This window comes from Carcharhinus amblyrhynchos, chromosome 12, assembly GCF_965287045.1.
Source record: "Carcharhinus amblyrhynchos chromosome 12, sCarAmb.v2.hapA, whole genome shotgun sequence".
NCBI lineage: Eukaryota > Metazoa > Chordata > Chondrichthyes > Carcharhiniformes > Carcharhinidae > Carcharhinus > Carcharhinus amblyrhynchos.
The window spans coordinates 8,271,403-8,291,629 of NC_137335.1; the positions used below are offsets into that span (position 1 = coordinate 8,271,403).

Genomic DNA, 20,227 nt, shown 5'->3' on the forward strand with positions numbered 1-20,227 from the left:
TATTGACTAACGTCACAGGTAGATTTACATTAACACTGAAATGAAATGGAAATCCCCTAGTCACCACACTCCGGTGTTCGGGTATAATGAGGGAGAATTTAGCATGGCCAATGCACCTAACCAGCACGTCTTTCGGACTGCGGGAGGAAACCGGAGCACCCAGAGGAAACCCACACAGACACTGGGAGAATGTGCAGACTTGGCACAGACAGTGACCCAAGCGGGGAATTGAACCTGGGTCCCTGGCGCTGTGAGGCAGCAGTGCTAACCACTGTGCCACCGTTCGATGGTAATGTGAGAGAGAGAGAGAGAGCACTTACTTTTTCACGGGGATCCGGGCATCTTGATTCATCTGAAGTTTGAGCTTGGTGTACCTAAAAAACAGGACAACATTTAATCAACAGAACGGATGTAGTTCCTGATGAAAATTCATGCTAAATGTTTCTTTGTAACATACCCTCAGTGCAGTTCCAAAAACAATGTGGAATAAAGCCTCTTCTTCCAGTTGTCTATGCAAATAATTCTCTGTCTACACTTCCCGCTGCCTCGGCAAAGCAGCCAGCATAATTAAGGACCACTCACACCCCGGACATTCTCTCTTCCACCTTCTTCCGTCAGGAACAAGGATCAAAAGTCTGAGGATACATACCAACCAACTCAAGAACAGCTTCTTCCCTGCTGCTGTCAGACTTTTGAATGGACCTACCTCACACTAAGTTGATCTTTCTCTACACCCTAGCTATGACTGTAACACTACATTCTGCACCCTCTCCTTCCTTTCTCTATGAATGGTATGCTTTGTCTGTATAACGCACAAGAAACAATACTTTTCACTGCATACTAATACATGTGACAAAAATAAGCCAAATCATTATAATGACTCAGGATGTCTGACTGGAAAGAATCATAGAACCCTACAGTACAGAAAGAGGCCCTTCGGCCCATCGAGTCTGCACCGAACACAACCCCACCCCCATATCCCCACGCATTTTACCCACTAATCCCTCTAACCTATGCATCCCTGGATGCTAAGGGGCAATTTCTTAGCATGGCCAATGCACCCTAACCAGCATGTCTTTCGGACTGTAGGAAGAAACCAGAGTACCTGGAGGAAACCCACGCAGACACAAGGAGAATGTGCAAACTTGACACAGACAGTGACCCGAGCCGGGAATCGAACCCAGGACCCTGGAGCTGTGAAGCAGCAGTGCAAACCACTGTGCTACCCACAAGGAGAATGTGCAAATTCCACACAGAGAGTGACCCGAGCCGGGAATCGAACCCAGGACCCTGGAGCTGTGAAGCAGCAGTGCTAACCACTGGGCTACCATGCCACCCTCAGGTAAAGGATCAGGTAAAGACAAAACACTGCGGATGCTGGAATCTGAAACAAAAACTGAAAATGCTGGAAAATCTCAGCAGGTCTGATAGTGCCTGTGAAAGGAGAATAGAGCCAATGTTTCGAGTCTGGATGGTTCTTCAACAGAGATGTTGTGTTGGAAAGAAACGGTATTCATTGATTAATAATCAGGGGTTATGGGGAGAAGGCAGGAGAATGGGGATGAGAAAAATGTCACCCATGATTGAATGGTGGAGCAGACTCGATGGGTCGAGTGGTCAACCTTTGCTGCGATGTCTTATGATCATATTGTCAAACACAAATAAAGCAACTGCTTTGTGGCACACATACACAATTCCCAGCTGGGACAGTAATTCTGAAGAGCCTTCCCAGTGATTGCCTCATAAAGATTATTTATTAGTGTCACAAGTCAGCTTACATTAACACTGCAATGAAGTTACTGTGAAAATCCCCTAGTCGCCACACGCTGGTACCTCAGGTACACTGAGGGGGAATTTACCATGGCCAATGCAACTAACCAGCATGTCTCTCAGACTCAGGCTCAAGTGATGCGCTCCACTTGGTCAGGCCCTTTACAGTTACCAAGGGAACGAGAATTTGGCAAGCTCCACCCCCCCCCCCCCCCCCCCCCCAGGGTGATCAATGAATTGGAACTCATGGGGATTATCATAACTATAATTTATGAAAAGGACTCTTGGGAACATTGAGGGCAGCACGGTGGCACAGTGGTTAGCACTGCTGCCTCACAGCACCAGGGACCCGGGTTCAATCCCCAGCTTGGGTCAGTGTCTGTGTGGAGTTTGCACATTCTCCTCGTATCTGCGTGGGTTTCCTCCGGGTGCTCCGGTTTCCTCCCACAGTCTGAAAGACATGCTGGTTAGGTATACTGGCCGTGCTAAATTCTCCGTCAGTGTGCCTGAACAGTTTCCAGAGCGTAGTGACTGGGGGATTTTCGCAGTGACTTCATTGCAGTGTTAATGTAAGCCTACTTGTGACACTAATAAATAAAGCTGAAACTTTATTTTCCTGTACAAACTTACACTGAATTCATAATAGCGTAGGGGTTATATGCATTGGTCATGCTAAATTCTCCCTTGGGGTACCTGAACTGAATGTGGCAACTGAGGGATTTTCACAGTAACTTCACTGCTGTGTTAACGCAATGTGACACTAATAAATTAACTTAATGTCACACACAAAGTCAAGCTTGGACACTCAAATGCATGCAGTGTGTATATATTATTCATTGAAACACACACATGACTTCTTTGGATTATTGCTGTTTGGGAGTAGCTTTTACCTTTATTGTTCTGATAAATTAAACGTAACCTGACCTTGTTACAAAAATCCTCATTTACAATAAGAATCCCTGTGGCATAATCAGTGCTGACTTTACTCACAGTTTTCCCCCTCTCGGACTTACAGCTGCTATTTAAATAAATGGAGAAAGGCATTTGCACAGTCTGGGCAGCGGCTGGGTCTTTATTGAATTAATATCGGAACTAGTTGCTTCACCTAGCAATTCAACTTGCTCTGTGGTTTACACAGGAGTATGCATTACCCAGAACATAACAATCAGAGATGAATAATGAAGGTTCTGTCACAACCCAAATGTTCAGGAGGTCAAAAGAGTGCAGCTGAAACATTTTAAAAAATATCACACAAATGCAACAGACTTGAACCCCCTTCTACATTTCTTCACAAATTGTATTCTAGGCAGCTCATCAGTTTTGACCTTCTCTATTCAGGTTTTCCTGTTGTGTTGAAATTGGGAAATTCTTTTATTCATTCCTGGGACATGGATGTCGCTGGCTGGCCAGCATTTGTTATCTATCTCTCGTTGGGCGGTTGAGAATCAACCATGCTGCTGTGGCTCTGGATTCACATGTAGGCCAGACCAGATAAGGACAGCAGATTTCCTTCCCTAAAGGTACATTAGTGAGCCAGATGGGTTTTTCTGACAATCGACAATGGTTTTATGGTCATCTGTAGATTTTAAGGTGGTCAGCACTGCTGCCTCACAGCGCCAGGGACCTGATCCTGATCCCCCCTCCCTCCCATATCCCTTAATCCCTTTAGCCCCAAGAGTTACTTCTTGGAATTAGACAACGTTTTGGCCTCAATTACATTCTGTGGTCGTGAATTCCACACATTCACCACCCTCTGGGTGAAGAAATTTCTCCTCACCTCAGTTCTAAAAGGTTTACTCCTTATCTTCAAAGTATGACCCCCTAGTTCTGGACTCCCCCACCATTGGGAATATTCTTTTTGAATATTCTATCATGTCCAACCCCGTTTGCAGTCTCTTTGTGTCCTCCTCATAGCTTGCATTCTCTTTGCTCAGTTAACAAACTTAGATACATTACTTTCTGACACTTCATTTAAATCATTGGTATAGACTGTAAATAGCTGTGGCTCCAGCCCTGCATGAGTTACAGCCTGCCAACCGCAGTTGGCACAGTCTCCAACCGGATAAACGTGAACACAATTGCATTTTCGATGTGCCAAAGGCCATCTCCAGCCGATCTGCAATGAGGGGAGTGTCCGTAACTGCTGCTAAAGGGAAGACAGCAATCTGAGATAATGTCCCAGGTGATTTAATGCAGGGACAATAGAGAAGACAAAGATTTGTGTTTTATCATGGCCTTGGAACATCCCCAGCATGCTTTACAGATGATGAAATACTTTTGAAGTATAATTGCTTGTGTAATATGGGAAACAGAAAGCATTGCGGTTTGCCAGCTACCTGATATATTTTCAGAAAATGCTGGAAAATCTCAGCAGGTCTGACAGCATTTGTGGGGAGAGAATAGAGCCAACATTTTGAGTCTAGACGGCTCTACATGAGAGCTCTGTCGTAGGACCACCCAGACTTGAAACATTGGCTCTATTCTCTCCCCACAGGTGCTGTCAGACCTGCTGAGATTTTCCAGCATTTTCTGTTTTTGTTTCAGATTCCAACATCTGCAGTATTTTGCTTTTAACCTGATATATTTTGCCTTCCTCTCCCTTTGACCTATCCCCATCTTTGTTTTACTTTCAGTACGTGATTTAAATCGAACTTAGAGGGTAAAATTTTCCAGCCGCTCTCACCCCAAAACCAGAAAATCCTGCCTGAGGTCAACGGATCTTTCCATGGTCCACCTCTTGCCCACTACGATTCCCGTGGCAGGCGGGATGGGAAAATTCCAGTCACGGTCGCTGGTTTAGACTCCGTGGGCCTCAGCGATGATCCTTCAACCTGACTGACCAGAGGCTTGCAGATGCCACAGGTGCCCTATAGAGGGCACCACGTTGGATCAAACAGTGGGAGAGGAGAGAAAGTTGCCCACTTAACCTTGTGGACAACTGACAGTGAGGTGAATGGGGAGCACTGTTCCTTGCCACCGTGGACAGTTGGGACGGCATGGTGGCACAGTGGTTAGCACAGCTGCCTCACAGCGCCAGGGACCTTGGTTCAATTCCCGGCTTGGGTCACTGTCCATGTGGATCAAAGCAAAATACTGCGGATGCTGGAATCTGAAACCAAAAGAGAAAATGCAGGAAAATCTCAGCAGGTCTGGCAGCATCTGTAAGGAGAGAAGAACTGACATTCTGAATCCAGATGACTCTTCGTCGGTCTGCGTGGAGCTTGCACATTCTCCCCGTGTCTGCATGGGTTTCCCCCAGGTGCTCCGGTTTCCTCCCACACTCTAAAGATGTGTGGGTTAGATGCATTGGCCATGATAAATTGCTCCTTGGTGTGCCAGGGTGCATAGGTGGAGAGATTAGCGGGGTAAATATGTGGGGTTACGGGGATAGGGCCTGGGTGGGATTGTTGTCACTGTAGACTCAATGGGCCTAATGGCCTCCTTCTTCACTGTAGGGATTTGATGATTCTATGAAAATCTGGGTCAGTATCAAATTAACTTATCCTTTCTCCAGCTCAGATGAAGAATCATCCAGACTCGAAACACTGGCTCTACTCTCCCTCCACAGACGCTACCGGACCTGTGAGATTTTCCAGCATTTCTGCTTCTGTTTCAGATTCCAGCTTCCACAGCACTTTACCTTTAACTTATTCTTTGGTTTAGCATGAAAAGTATGGTTGAACGTCCAATAACTCTACAATTTCTCTCCCCCAGCACCCAAATGCACTGGCTATACTAATTGTCTTGTGGGAGCATGCTGTGGAAATTATATCGTAATTCCAGCTATGGCCACATACTTAATTCACTTTCTTCTGTAAGATTCAGGAGGCTCACTTCAAATAAAGCAATATATCTAGTGGAAATATAGTTTTTAAAAAAATGTAGGAGCTGGTAGGGAAAAATTAAGTTACAACAATGGTGGGAATTAAGTTGTGACAAACAACTCTGTTAAGTAAAGGGAAATAATTATTATCCAAACAAGGCCTTTAGTGAGGCCAGCGCTTAAGCTGGGTAAGCGACTAATCTAAACCTTGTGTCAGTTCCATGAACACTGTCGCCAGCCTTGGCCACAGGATGGAAATAATGAAATTTCAAAAAGCAAGATATGGTGAACTGTAGTTGTTACATTTTCTGTACGAATCGTCAGAACGTCCTGCAATGCTTTGTGCTGTATTATGTTCTCACTTGTAATTAAAACTTGGAAGTCTGACTACTCTCAGTGCCTAATGCTGTTTGTACCCAGGTATTCGAGAATGCGTCTCACCATGTGATGTATGCGGACTCATAATGATAATGGATTCAGCTAACCCCATCACAGCACTCGGAGGCTTGAAAAACGTCTCGCATCTTACTGTAACTTTGAATGATATCCCCAATGTGGCGGATAAAAGGTTGCAACCGTGGTCGTTACGGCAGCGAGAACTGTTTATCAGCGTGCGGGAACTTGATTGTGGGTTGCATGGGAATAGATAATGCCAGCAGGCACACTGACTGCAAGGTGAAGGAGGACCCACAGATCCGGCTGTTTTAATAATGGAGGAGATGACGGGGGCACTCGGGACACTTAAGAGGGTAGGGAGCAGCCGGCAAAAATAAACGGGAACCGGCTTCTGGGAAAATAAGTTGAAGCCGTATTAAGGGCCATGGCTGGCTAAATTTGGAGCGAAATGATTTGCAAATTCAATGATGCCACATGAGATGACTAAAATATAACTTAAGTGCTGAATCTACAATCACTGTTTCACCACAGCAATCACAAAAACACAAAGAGATTGGGTGACATCTGTCCCACAATATTTTCATTCCAGTTACTTTTATTTCAAATTATAATCAAACGTTATCACAGCAGCTTAAAACGGGGCTAATTGTATCTGTCAATGTCAATTGGCGTGCAAGCTGTCAGGAATAAATTTATTAATCAGCATCTCGAACCTCTGACGGGCTTGCAATATTAAATCATGCTTTAAAGCCACAGTTCTCCTGCAAAATAGCCGGCTGCTAAAGATGAGGATAAAAGCTGGCATTGGAAGCTCGGGGGAAGGGGGCTACATTTATTTTTATTCACTTTGCAAATGATTTTACTGCCTCGCTCGCTCCCAAGACTGCAAAATCTCGCTTGGGGTCAACAGTTGTCTAACCCTCCATTCCTGGGGCAGGTGGAGCAGTAAAAATTATTCATTTACAGTACATGGGTGTTGCTGGCCAGCATTTATTGCCCGTCCCTCGGGCAATTGAGAATCCACTACATTGCTGAGAATCTGGAGTCACGTGTCGGCCAGACAGGGTAAGGATGGCAGAGTTCCTTCCCGAAAGGACATTAGTGAACCAGTTTTACGACAATTGACAATGGTTTCTTGGTCATCAATTGATTCTTAATTCCAAATATTTTTTATTGAATTCAAATTTTAACATCTGCCGTGGTGGGATTCGAACCCAGGTCCCCAGAACAGTAGTAAGTTTCTGGATTAATGGTGATAATGCCATTAGGCCATTGCCTAAGATAGCAAATATTAACGCTAATCAAAAGTGCTATCATTTATTTATATTATCAATATCTAGTTTATGGTTTATGTGTTTTGGTATATAAATTTTAGTTTTAAGAATTAAAAAAAGTTTTAAATGCAGAAAATGGGGTCAATGCAATGTAAACAAACTGGGAGGTTATCACACTAAGGAAGCTGGAATAGAGCCATGAAACAATGGTAGAGAAACTTAGACAAAGCATGATCTGACCAAAAATAGAAACTGAAAATGGAAATCAAAAAGCTAAACATGGAAAGAAAATAAAACTGAACCTATGCTTTGGAAACCAAGTTGCTGGGAAGATTGAAATTGGTTACGATTTCAAAAAGCAACACTTGAACCATCCAAGCTTAAGTTCCAGCTGGGGACTGTTGTGTTCAGCTTGCAATTCGCTGAGAGAAAACAGCCAAAGTGCACGATAATTTGACAGACCTGCACTGTAAGCAGAGAAAAAAATTGACTTCACCTGTCAGAGATCCTGGTTACCAGCAACCTTAGGCACTCTTAGTCAACTCTTAACACAAATAGTGCTGGATGCCATACATCCAATGCAAGGTCTTTAATTACTTGTGCATGAGGAGAACTCCCCTCCTTCATCCTGGAGTTGTTCTGATGTTACAGAAACCAACTTAGCAGTTATATTCAATTCCAGCAAATCAGGAACAAGCATGTTGTTCACATCCTTCATTTGCATAGCTATTTGCCAATTAAATCCTGGCTTTTCGCCCTTTCTCATTCAATGAAAATTTGACTTTTGCTAATCCTTCATTTGTATAGCATATCCCCATATCTCGCCTTTAATACTTGTAGTGGAAAAATCCGGTCTTGCTCACCCTCTGGTGAAGCAGAATGTTGTGAGGCCGATGCGAGTGAAGATGAGCCTCAAAGCAGGCAGACTCCCTTGGAGGCCTGCAACATTCTCACAAGCTGTGACAGAGAAGGCATGACTTTTTAAAAATCTGAGCATTTTAACTTCCACACATCATTCACCACATGCCAAACAACTTAGGCGTAATCTCACTTTGAATTGTGAGAGTGTACAGGAGCTTGAAGGTTGTTTGGTTTGAAATGAGTGAAAGCACCTACAGTGGTCCTCATAAAGTCTTGTGGCAAATAAATCAACTGGCAAACCAGCTTGTAAGTATTGGAAAAAAAAATACCAGAACAAGAAACTGAATCGTTCAAAGTCGAGGGATTATAAATTCAAGGTTTATCTCTGAGACTGGCTGAGGAAAATTAAAGTGGTCTCTTGAGGACTATAACAGATGTAAATAACTTTAAAATGTTGTGTCACCCTAATCATATTTGCTGTTTAATATACTCTCTGTACAATATAATTTGTGTTTTGTTTGAGAAAATCTTGTGGTGTAGTTGCATAAATGGATTGTGGCCTGGTGGCACTGTTGCCTCACACTGCCAGGAATCTGGGTTCAATTCTGTCTGTGCAGAGTCCGCACATTCTCCCCGCGTCTGCGTAAATTTCCTCCGGGTGCTCCGGTTTAAAGTTAATTTATTAGTCACAAGTAAGGCTTACATTCACACTGCAATGAAGTTACTGTGAAATTCCACTAGTCGCCACACTCTGGCACTTGTTCAGGTCAATGTACCTAACCAGTATGTCCTTTGGAGTGTGGGAGGAAACCCACACAGACACAGGGAGAATATGCAAACTCCGCATAGAGACAGCAACCCAAGCTAGGAATCGAACCAGGGTCCCTGGAGCTGTGAGGCAGCAGTGCTAACCACTGTGCCACCCATGGTTTTCTTACAGTCTGAAACACTTGTTGGTTAGGTCATTGGCCAGGCTAAATTCTCCCTCAGTGCAGTCGGAATGTGGCGACTAGGAGATTTTCACAGTAACTTCATTGCAGTGTTAATAAAAGCCTACATATAACACTAATCAATGAACTTTATTGGTTACAACAAGGTGTTTGGATCATTTAAATGTTAACGGTCCCTAACCAGATCATAACAGACATGAGTAAGGTTTAACAATGTGCAATTGACTTTCTGATGTTGTTTTATTTTTTGTTGTGGTGTAACAATGATCATTTTTGGATACAGGATACATCTCCATTAAGCCATACAGAATTTGAGAGCAGCAGTTTAATGTGTGGTCATAATTTGAATGGCCAGCCACTTCAGAGCTTGGCAACAAACAGAGAGGAGATATAATCGAGTAAAATGTTCCTTATATGCTCTCTGGTGACTATAAATACATGATGAGTCTTTTAACATGCTTGCTTGTGCCACAATGCTATGCTGCCTCCATCTCTTTAAGTCCTGATCAGGCAATAGCCTAGTGGTATTATCTCTAGACGATTAATCCAGAAACTCAGCCAATGTTCTGGGGATCTGGGTTCGAATCCCGTCACAGCAGATGGGGGAATCTGAATTCAACAAAAACAAATCTGGAATTAAGAATCTACTGATGACCATGAGACCATTGTCGGGTAAAACCCATCTGGTTCGCTAATGTCCTTTAGGGAAGGAAATCTGCCTATATGTGATTCCAGAGCCACTGCAATGGTTGACTCTGAAATGGCCTAGCAAGCTGCTCACGTTTCAAGGGCAACTAGGGATGGGCAATAAATGCTGGCCCAGACAGCAATGCCCATATCAGATGAATGTGTGAAAAAATGCTCTGGAACAATTTGGATTGATAGTTTTCGCCCAGTTATTCCATGTCCTATACGTGTGTGATTGCTCACTGTTACTCGAGTCGATCATGACGTGACTTTTCATACCGATAACCTGTATGAATCATTCTCCTCTATTTTGGACATCAAGACTGAATTCAACATAAATACAAGGTTACCAAAAGCGGACAAAAGCTCTAGAATCCCTACAGTGCAGAAGGAGGCCATTCAGCCCACTGATCCTGCACCGACAACAATCCCAACCAAACCCCATCCCCATAACTCTATGCATTTAGCCCCCTTGACACTAAGGGGCAATTTATCATGGCCAATCCACCTAACCTGCACATCTTTAGACTGTGGGAGGAATCCGAAGCGCCCGGAGGAAACCCACTCAGGCACGGGGAGAATGTGCAAATCCACAGAGCCAGTGACCCAAGCTGGGAATCGAACCCAGGACTCTGACTGTGGGGTAACAAGCTGTAAGGGTCAGCTGACCCAATGAACCATGGAAACATGATGTGATGGTCAGCTGACTCACTATAAGTAAGAACCTGTTGGGAATTCTGGGGAGCTTGGAGCGGCCCAGGGCGAGGCCCCTAGTTTGGAGTAATGAAGTTTCTTTATTAAACCCTTTCTTTGATTCATAACTTCCTCCAAACTTACTTTGGAGTAAGTTTTGTTGCATGTTTATTGTCTGCATTTGAAGAGTTTCTTCTGAGGAAACAAATGTGGCCGGAAAATCTTGCCCACTATGTTTGGCCGCATTACGAACGCACCTTCTTTGGTCATCAAAAACTGGCGTGGGACTCGAACCCACAGCTTGGGACTTGGGGCAGGAGCGTTACCCACTGCAGTCACAAGACATTGTAGGAATAAAGATAACAAATCTTTAAAGGTCGTGATGCACGCAGCAGTGTTTTAGAAAATGCTGAAACCAGTGAAATAAGTAAAAATCACAGTGACCAAACTTACACTTTGTGCAATAGTGTGTCCCTCGACCTGTTCTGTGCCAGCAGGTTTGTTGCTAAGCTGAATAGTGCATCAGTCCATTCCTGCAGAGACAAAGAGAGAAGGATATTTTCCAAGTGTTAGTTGTTTGTATGCCAACTTTGGAAGGCATAAATTGCCACACATTTCCACCACCTGCACCATCATATAGACCAGGGTGTAATACCTGTCAAAGTCATAGAGGTTTATAGCATGGAAACAGGCCCTTTGGCCCAATTTGTCCATGCCGCCCAGTTTTTAACCGCTTTTGGCTCATATTCCTCTAAACCATCTTCTCCATGTGAAAGTCTAAATGCTTTTTAAAAGACAAAATTGTACTCACCTTTACTACTAGCTCTGGCAGCTCGTTCCAGACACTCACCACCCTCTGTGTGAAAAAATTGCCCTCCGGACCCTTTTGTATTTCTCCTCTCTCATTTTAAACCTATGCCCTCTAGTCTTAGACTCCCCCACTTTTGGGAAAAGATATTGACTATCTAGCTCATCTATGCCTCTCATTATTTGATCGACCTCTATAAGATTGCCTCTCAGCCTCCTGTGCTCCAGGGAAAAAAGTCCCATTCTATCCAGCCTCTCCTTATATCTCAAACCTTCAAGTTTTGGTAGCATCCTAGTAAATCTTTCCAGCATTCTTTCTAGTTTATGATTCCCTTACCTTGGGAAAAGATGTTGACTATCTAGCTGATGTATGCCCCTCATTATTTTATTGACCTCTATAAGAACATCCCTAAGCCTCCAACGCTCCATGGAAAAATGTCTTGGTCTATCCAGCCTCTCCTTATAACTCAAACCAACAAGTCCTGGTAGTGTCCTAATAAATCTTTTCTGCACTCTTTCTAGTTTATGACTCCCTTACCTTTGGGAAAAGATGTTGACTATCTAGCTGATCTAAACCTTTCATTATATTACAGTCCTCTGTAAGATCACCCCTAAACCTTTTATGGTCCAAGGGGAAAAAAAAGTCCCAGTCTATCCAGCCACTCCTTATAACTCAAACCTTCATGTCCTGGTAGCACCCTACTAACTTTTTTCTACAAATGTATACATTTCTTGATGTGGCGAACAGAATTGAAACAACACTGGATGCATCAAGCAATACACATGGATTGAGGGGATGATTCTGGCATGTTTGACTCATGTACAAATGCTGTGATAAATTGGATGGGACAAATGACCAGTTTCCATGCTGTACTTTTGACTAGCCTATCTGAATTCAATTGCACTTTGACAAGTTTTACACTGGGCAGTGGAGGAATGATGTCAATTGCAGTAGAGGTATCTCAAGCTCAGAAGTATATCTTTATGTGATGTGGGACTGGTCAAGGTCAAACAGGATACGATCATGAAGAAAATAAGTTGGTAGCAGCAAGATCAAAGACCAGGAGGAATGCGGCAAAAGATAGGAGCAACCTATCAAAGATTCATTGACAAGACAAGATCGCAGATTTCATGGCTACAAGTGTGGGATTTTTTTTCTGCATAAGACATGATTTAGACCAAAGATACTCAGTGAAATTTTGAAACTAAGTAGGAAACAGAGTGAGCAGGATTTGAACCTAGATAGAGAAACCGCACTGAACTTCAAGCCCATTGTCTTAACCACTCGACCATGACTGCTGGGACTTGAGAAGTATTGTTAATCCCCAGTGCTGGAGTAAGGGGTTTGAGTGTCTTCAGGAAGGGCATCAAAGGAGGTGGGTTGGATCTTTTAGTTTGCAATGCCATTGGTGCTTAAGTGGGATACAGGAACAGTGAAGTCACTGTGAAAATCCCCACACTCCTGTGCCTGTTTGAATACACTAAGGGAAAGTCTAACATGGTCAACCCACCAAATCTGTGCCTCTGTGGACAATGGGAGGAAACCAGAGGAAACCCATGCAGACACAGGAAGAACGTGCAGGTTCCGCACAGACAGTGACCCAAGGCCGGGAATTGAACCCGGGTCCCTGACGCTTTGAGGCAGCAGTGCTAACCACTGCACCACCATGCCTCCAGAATCCTGGCTAGTATTTAAAGTTTGGGTGCTGAAGGAAAATAAGGGGCTGTTGCATGATACCGCTCATATTAATATAACCTGAACTATTTAATTCTCTCCAACCTCCCATTAACGCATTTCACGGATTTGTGCGTGCCCAAGTGCGTGTGTTCCTTTTCTTCCCTTTGTTCTTCTTAGATCTGCTCTCTTCTTTCTGTTCATCAGCAGCATTACCCAGTTTGGAAGAAGTCTCTACATGCGAAACATTATCTGTTTTCTCTCTGACATTGTCTGGACTACTGCATGTTTGTAGGGATTTTGTTTGGATTCACATACCATGAGGAAGGGCATTGCCCCTCGGAGGTTGATGGCCTTTCTAAAGTTTAAGTAACTCGAGTAATCTGTTATTTTTCCCTTTCCAATTAGAATAGCTAAGCAGTCTCTCTATTTCAAAGAAAAACTATATCTTATCTGGAGAAAGTTTTGGTTACTTGGGGATCGCCCCCTCTCTTGTCTCCCCCCAGGAGCCTTATTGCAATCAAGAACTGACCCTGAAAGGAATCATGGTCTTTAATGAAAGTTATATCAATTTGAGATGGTCTTTTCCAACGAGTTTTCTCCCCTTGTCACCTGAAGCGGTTGATTGTAACAGCAGCAAAGTCCTGGGGGGGTTATCATTGATCAGAAACTGAAACAGACCAGCCATGAACAAGAGTAGATCGGAGGCTGGGAATTCTGTGGTGAGTAACTCACCTCTTGATTCCCTAAAGCCTGAACACCATCTACAAGGAGTGTGATAGAATGCTCCCTACTCGTCTGGATGAGTGCGGCTCCAACAACACTCAAGACGGTCTGCACTGGGATGGCACCCAGTGGTGGCGTGGTGGTTAGCACTGCTGCCTCACAGTGCCAGGGACCTGGGTTCGAATCCCAGCTTGGGTCACTGTCTGTGCGGAGTCCACACATTCTCCCTGTATCTGATTGGGTTTCCTCCGGGTACTCCGATTTCCTCCCACAGTCCGAAAGATGTGCAGGTTAGGTCCATCGGCCATGCTAAATTCTCCCTCAGAGTGCCCGAACAGAGTGTGGCGACTAGGGGATTTTCACAGTAACTTCATTGCAGTGTTGATGTAAGCCGACTTGTGACATCAGTAAGTAAACAAAATAAACTAAAAACCATCCAGTACAAAGCAGTACTCCTTGATTGGTCATCCCATTCATTACCTTAAACATTTATTCCCTCCAGCACAGATACACAGTAGCAGCAGCGTGTACCATTAACAAGATGCACTGCAGCAACTCACCAAGGCTCCTTTGAAACCTGCTACCCTCTACCATTGCAGGGGACACGGATCAAGGCAGTTCGAGGGGGATCTACCTACTGAGGTAATATGGGCTAAAGTTAGAAATAGGAAAAGAGCGGTCACATTGTTAGGAGTTTCCTAAAGGCCCCTAAATAGTGATAGAGATGTGGAGGAAGAAATTGCAAAGCAGATTATGGGTAGGTGTGGTAGTCACAGGGTAGCTGTCATGGGTGACTTTAACTTTCCAAATATTGATTGGGACTTCATAGGTCGAATAGTTCAGACGAGGCAGCTTTCATATAGTGTGCAGGAGGGTTTCCTGACACAATATGTGGATAGGCCAACAAGAGGTGGGGCCACATTGCACTTGGTACTGGGTCCCAAACTCATGGGAAAACAATCACCTCTTCAAGCCACCAGTCTGACTTAGAACTCTATTGCTCTCCTTTCACTGTCACTGAGTTAAGGCTGGAATTCCTTCCTCGTTGCACTGTTGGCATGCCGAGGTTTTTAAAGTTTTAAAAGTTTACTTATTACTGTCACAAGTAGGCTCACATTAACACCGCAATGAAGTTACTGTGAAAATCCCCTAGCTATCACACGCCTGTTCGGGTGCACTGAGGGAGAATTTAGCACGGCCAATGCCCCCTAACCGGCGGACTGTGGGAGGAGACCGGAGCACCCGGAGGAAACCCATGCAGACACAGGGAGGACGTGCAGACTCCACGCAGACAGTGACCCAAAGTGGGAATTGAACCCACATTCCTGGCACTGAGAGGCAGCGGTGCTAACCACTGTGTTCCGGAAGATGGCTCAGGAGCCCCTTCTCAAGAGCGGGCAACAAATGCTGGCTTGGCAGCTGTGAAATATCTTTTGAAAAAGTCACAGTGCTGTCCTTGTAGAACATCTTAATTTCCAGCAGGGGTCACTGGAATGCTGACGGATAGTTTTTTTTGTTTTGCCATCACGAGGAAGTGCTGAGGCTGATAAAAAACTTCTCAGCTGGAGATCCAGTCAAGATGGGGAAATTTAAAGCAGGTCAGTTTATCTGCGGGACTGTTATCCGTACTGGTGGTACACGCACTGACTGTGCCACATACCAGGACCCTTTGCCCTCTCCCAACACTACCAGCTCCTTCAGCGACACAATCGGTAGATTAGCGGCTCTCAGTGAACGTCATGATGACTGGTGTTGTCCCTGGCCTCTGCACAGTGGTTCGCGCTGCTGCCTCACAGCGCCAGGAACCCGGCCTCAATTCCCGGCTTCGGGTTATTATCTGCCTGGAGTCTGCACGTTCTTCCCTGTGTCTGCGTGGGTTTCCTCCGGGTGCTCCAGTTTCCTTCCACAGTCAGAAAGACGTGCTGGTTAGGGTGCATTGGCCGTGTTAAATTCTCCTTCAGTGTACCCGAACAGGCGCCGGTGAGTGGTGTCTAGGGGCTTTTCACAGCAACTTCATTGCAGTGTTAATGTCAGCTGACTTGTGGCACAAATAAATAAATTTAAACCAGCTCACCTCAACACGAATGGGGCCATAGCCTATAAAAGCAGCGACTCTTGAGGAGCAATTAAAGATTTTGGCTGGTATTTTACAACCTTGCTTGGATGAGGTTCATAAAATCCCGCCTGAGGCCAACAGAGAACTCCATTCTGTGATTCTGATTCTGGGGCTGGCAAAATTCCAGCATTTATCCGTATCCCCTTCCCATTAGTTTTTTTTTAATTCATTTCTGATACAAGGGCATCACTGGCTGGCCAGCATTTATTGCCCATTCCTAGTTACCCCAGGGCAGTTGAGAGTCAACCACGTTGCTGTGGCTCTGGAGTCATACGTAGGCTAGGCCAGGCAAGGGAAGGACAGCAGATTTCCTTCCTTAAAGGGCATTGGTGAATCAGATGGGTTTTTCCAATGGTCATCAGTAGATTCTTCATTCCAGATACCCTTTGTTTATTGAATTCCAATTCCACCGTCTGCCGTGGCGAGATTCGAACCCCAGTCCCCAGAACGTGAGCTCCATGGATTAATAGCAGGCGATAATACCACTGGGCCATCACATCCTCTTAGTGACTACTGATGGACAAGGAGTGCACGAGGACATCACATTAGGGCAGAGTCAACCTCAACTCTGAATTTGCTGCCACTTGAATACATAAGAACATAAACATAAGAAATAGGAGCAGGAGTAGGCCATCTAGCCCTTCGAGCCTGCCCCGCCATTCAATAAGATCATGGCTGATCTGTTGTGGCTCAGTTCCACTTTCCCGCCCTCTCCCCATAACCCTTAATCCCCTCTCTTATCAAGAACCCATCAACCCGCTTCTTAAAAATATTTAGCGAGGCAGCCTCCACCACTTCAACGGGCAGAGAATTCCAGAGATTCACCACCCTTTGAGTGAAGAAGTTCCTCCTCAACTCCGTTCTAAACCGCCTCCCCTTTATCTTGAGGCTGTGCCCCCTAGTCCTACTGTCTTTTTTGAGCGGGAAGAGTCTCTCCACCTCTATCCTATCCATCCCATTCATCATCTTATACGTCTCAATGAGATCTCCCCTCATTCTTCTAAACTCTAACGAGTACAAGCCTAGTTTATTCAGCCTCTCCTCATAGCTCAATCCCCTCAACTCCGGTATCAGCCTAGTAAACCTCCTCTGCACTCCCTCCAGGGCCAAAATATCCTTGCGCAGGTGCGGCGCCCAAAACTGCACACAGTACTCCAGCTGCGGCCTCACCAATGCCCTATACAGCTGCAGCAAGACCTCCCTACTTTTATATTCAATCCCCCTCGCTATGAAGGCCAGCATCCCATTCGCCTTCCTGACCACCTGCTACACCTGCAAGCTGGGTTTTTGCGACTCATGCACAAGGACCCCGAGGTCCCTCTGCACCGTCGCCTGCTGCAGTTTTTCGCCACGTAAGTAATAATCCTTCCTACCATTCTTCCTACCAAAGTGGACCACCTCACACTTGCCAACATTAAATTCCATTTGCCATTTCCTGGCCCATTCGCCCAGCCTATCTAGATCCTTCTGCAGACTCTCCACACCCTCCGCACAATTTGCCTTTCCCCCAATCTTGGTGTCATCAGCAAATTGAATAATACGCTGGGCTTACTGTAGATACGGGGAATAGCGCCCAGCACCTACTGGCCGTATCCAAGCAAGGGCTTCAAGATGAGGAGGGGCAGGTGAAAAAATTGGGGAGACAAGAATAATTCAAATGATACTTGATAAAAATATTAATGAGTTCAGAACGTTGAACTACTGTCAAATTGGTCACCATGTAGCTGATGTCAAACATCTCCCTACGTTCTTGTTCCCGAAACATTAAATAAATACAAGATTAAGTGAGTGATTGTATAATGCTAACTGTTAGCACTTAATCTGTTGAGTGGCTTTGCATTAAACTAATGCGGTGCACTGAGCATGGGAGTATACAGCTTTGTATTCCGGGCAATTGCTTAATTAGCCACTTCAACGTACAACATTGAAGTCAAGCTTTCATTTTGTGCATTGGTTGCCTTCAATTTCCAATCTTTAAATGGTTCAACTGTATATTGAGGTCCTGCCAACTTTCCCTTTTGTACCACTCATAAAATTACATTCAATATCGAACATAGAACATCACAGCGCAGTACAGGCCCTTCGGCCTTCAATGTTGCGCCAACCAGTGGAATCAATCTAATGGCCCTCTAATCTAAACTATTCCAATGTTATCCATATGCCTATCCACTGACCATTTGAACGCCCTTAAAGTTGGCGAGTCCACAACTGCTGCAGGCAGGGCATTCCACGCCCTTACTACCCTCTGAGTAAAGAACCCGCCTCTGACGTCCATCCTATAACTACCACCCCTTAATTTTAAGCTATGTCCCCTCGTGTTAGCCATCACCATCCGAGGAAAAAGGCTCTCACTGTCCACCCTATCCTTTGATATAGCACTTAAAATATCTGGAGAAAGTTTTACAACTACAGTAGTTAGCACTGCTGCCTCACAGTGCCAGGGACCCGGGTTCGATCTCGGCCTTGGGTAGCTGTCTTTGTGGAGTTCTCCCCTTTTCCCTGTGTCTCCATAGGTTTCCTCTGGATGCTCTGTTTTCCTCCCACACTCCAAAGGTGAGCAGGGTAGATGGATTGGCCATGCTAAATTGCCCCTTACTGTCCAAACATGTGCAGGTTTGGTGGATTGGCCATGTTAAATTGCCTCTTAGTGTCCAAACATGTGCAGGTTTGGTGTATTGGCAGTGCTAAATTGCCCCTAGGTGTCCAAAGATGTGCAGATTACATGGATTAGCCAAGAGATATGTACGTGGTTGAGGGCATCGGATGGGACAAAGGCCCTGGGTAAAATTCTCCCTCAGAGAATCGATGCAGACTCAATTGGCCAAATTGGCTTCCTTCTGCACTGTAGGGGTTCTGGATGGAGTTTGGATGAATTTGTAACTCATGAGGGTCTCATGGGGTCACCTGCAGGCCTCACAAGAACCTTTAGGCTTGTTGGTGATCAGAGTCTTCATTGCTCATATTGGAACCACTCCTGACCTCCCTTCCCACAAATTACTCCTATTTTGAACATTTGTGCGATATAACTGGTGCTAATCGTTGCCTACAATTTATCAGCATGACCTCCTCATCCAGAAACCATTGTTCAAGTCAATGTTATTCTTAGAGGTATTTAATGCTCACCACCTACTCCCAATTAAGCATAATTAACATACAATTACCGCTTTGTAATGTCAATGCACGAGCCATTTCTCATTAATCCAGTGAACTGTTAATGTGCCCATCCAATCCCTTGGTGAGGACATTGTTGGATCTCCCCATTCCCTCGATGATTCAGCTGTACAATGCCCCATTGTTCAGCAGGGTGTAGCAGGAGGTGGGCTTACAATATCAGCAGTGGGTTGCATTTCCACCTCGGGGTCAGAAGGTTGTGGGTTCAAGTCCCACACCCAAGATGTTTTGCACATCATCAAGATTCACACCTCTGTGTAGCATTTGAAAGAGTTCCACGCTGTTGGAGGCACTGTCTTCTGGATGAGACTTCAGACTTATTTGCGATCAGGTGGATTTAAGGTATCCCATGATATACGCAGGGAAACAGGGGAACCATTTCCATTATTCAGCCAACAGTTACCGATGCACCCAAAAGCTAAAAACAGATCGTTGCGAGGAGGTGGCGATGAGGAGGGTAGCAGTAGACTTCGAGAAGGTATAAACGGTCGGGTGAAATGGTAAATTGTACGTGGTAAATTGTCCCCTCAAACACAACACAAGACCATGTGACCCTTACTCTGCTGTGTTGCCCTTGAAGTGTTCCTTAAAGGGCAGAGTAAGGGTCACATGGCCTTGTGTTGCCCTGAAAGGGACAATCCCCACACAAACACAGTTTGTGGAAGAGTGACGCAGTTTGGGTGGAAAAAGACCGTCTAAACTAAACTGTATCATTTGAAAGGAGGTGTATGAGCAGCAAGACCCCAGGGATCTCGTCAAGAAATATTAAAGATGGCAGGACCAAACTGATCAAGCTGTTAAAAAAATTGTGGATCTTTAGCTTTATAAACAGATAAAGAGAGTTCATCCCAAGGTGCTATATCAATGTAATCATGTTCTATCATTGTATTCATGACAGGAAAATCAAAATGCCACTGTTCATAGTCTTTATCAACTTGAAGGTTGAGTTGGTAGTTCAGAAGGCAAATGCAATGTTAGCATTCATTTCGGGAGGACAAGAACACAAAAGCAGGGACGTACTGCTTTATAAGGCTCTGGTTAGATCGCATTTGGAATATTGTCAGCAATTTTGGGCCTTTATCTAAGGAATGATGTGTTAGCCTTGGAAAGGGTCCAGAGGAGGTTCGTGAGAACGATCCCGCGAATGAAAGGCCTGACGTATGAGGAGCATTTGAGGACTCTGGGTCTGTACTGGATGGAGTTTAGAAGGACGAGGGGGGATTTCATTGAAACGTACAGAATACTGAGAGGCCTGGATAGAATGGATGTGGAGGAGGT

The 20,227-nt window shown here is 44.8% G+C and overlaps 1 protein-coding gene across 2 annotated transcripts in view; it reads right to left on the reverse strand.

Annotated features, from left to right (window-relative positions):
- The window catches only part of plcb1 (phospholipase C beta 1), a 657,020-nt gene that overhangs the window by 214,307 nt on the left and 422,486 nt on the right, over positions 1–20,227 (reverse strand). For both annotated transcript variants that reach the window (XM_080200038.1, XM_080200039.1), the window contains exons 5-6: positions 10,908–10,987; positions 321–374 (exon numbers count right to left, since the gene is read on the reverse strand). In XM_080200038.1, the coding sequence (XP_080056164.1) occupies positions 321–374; positions 10,908–10,987 (134 nt within the window). The remainder of the gene's footprint in view (positions 1–320; positions 375–10,907; positions 10,988–20,227) is intronic.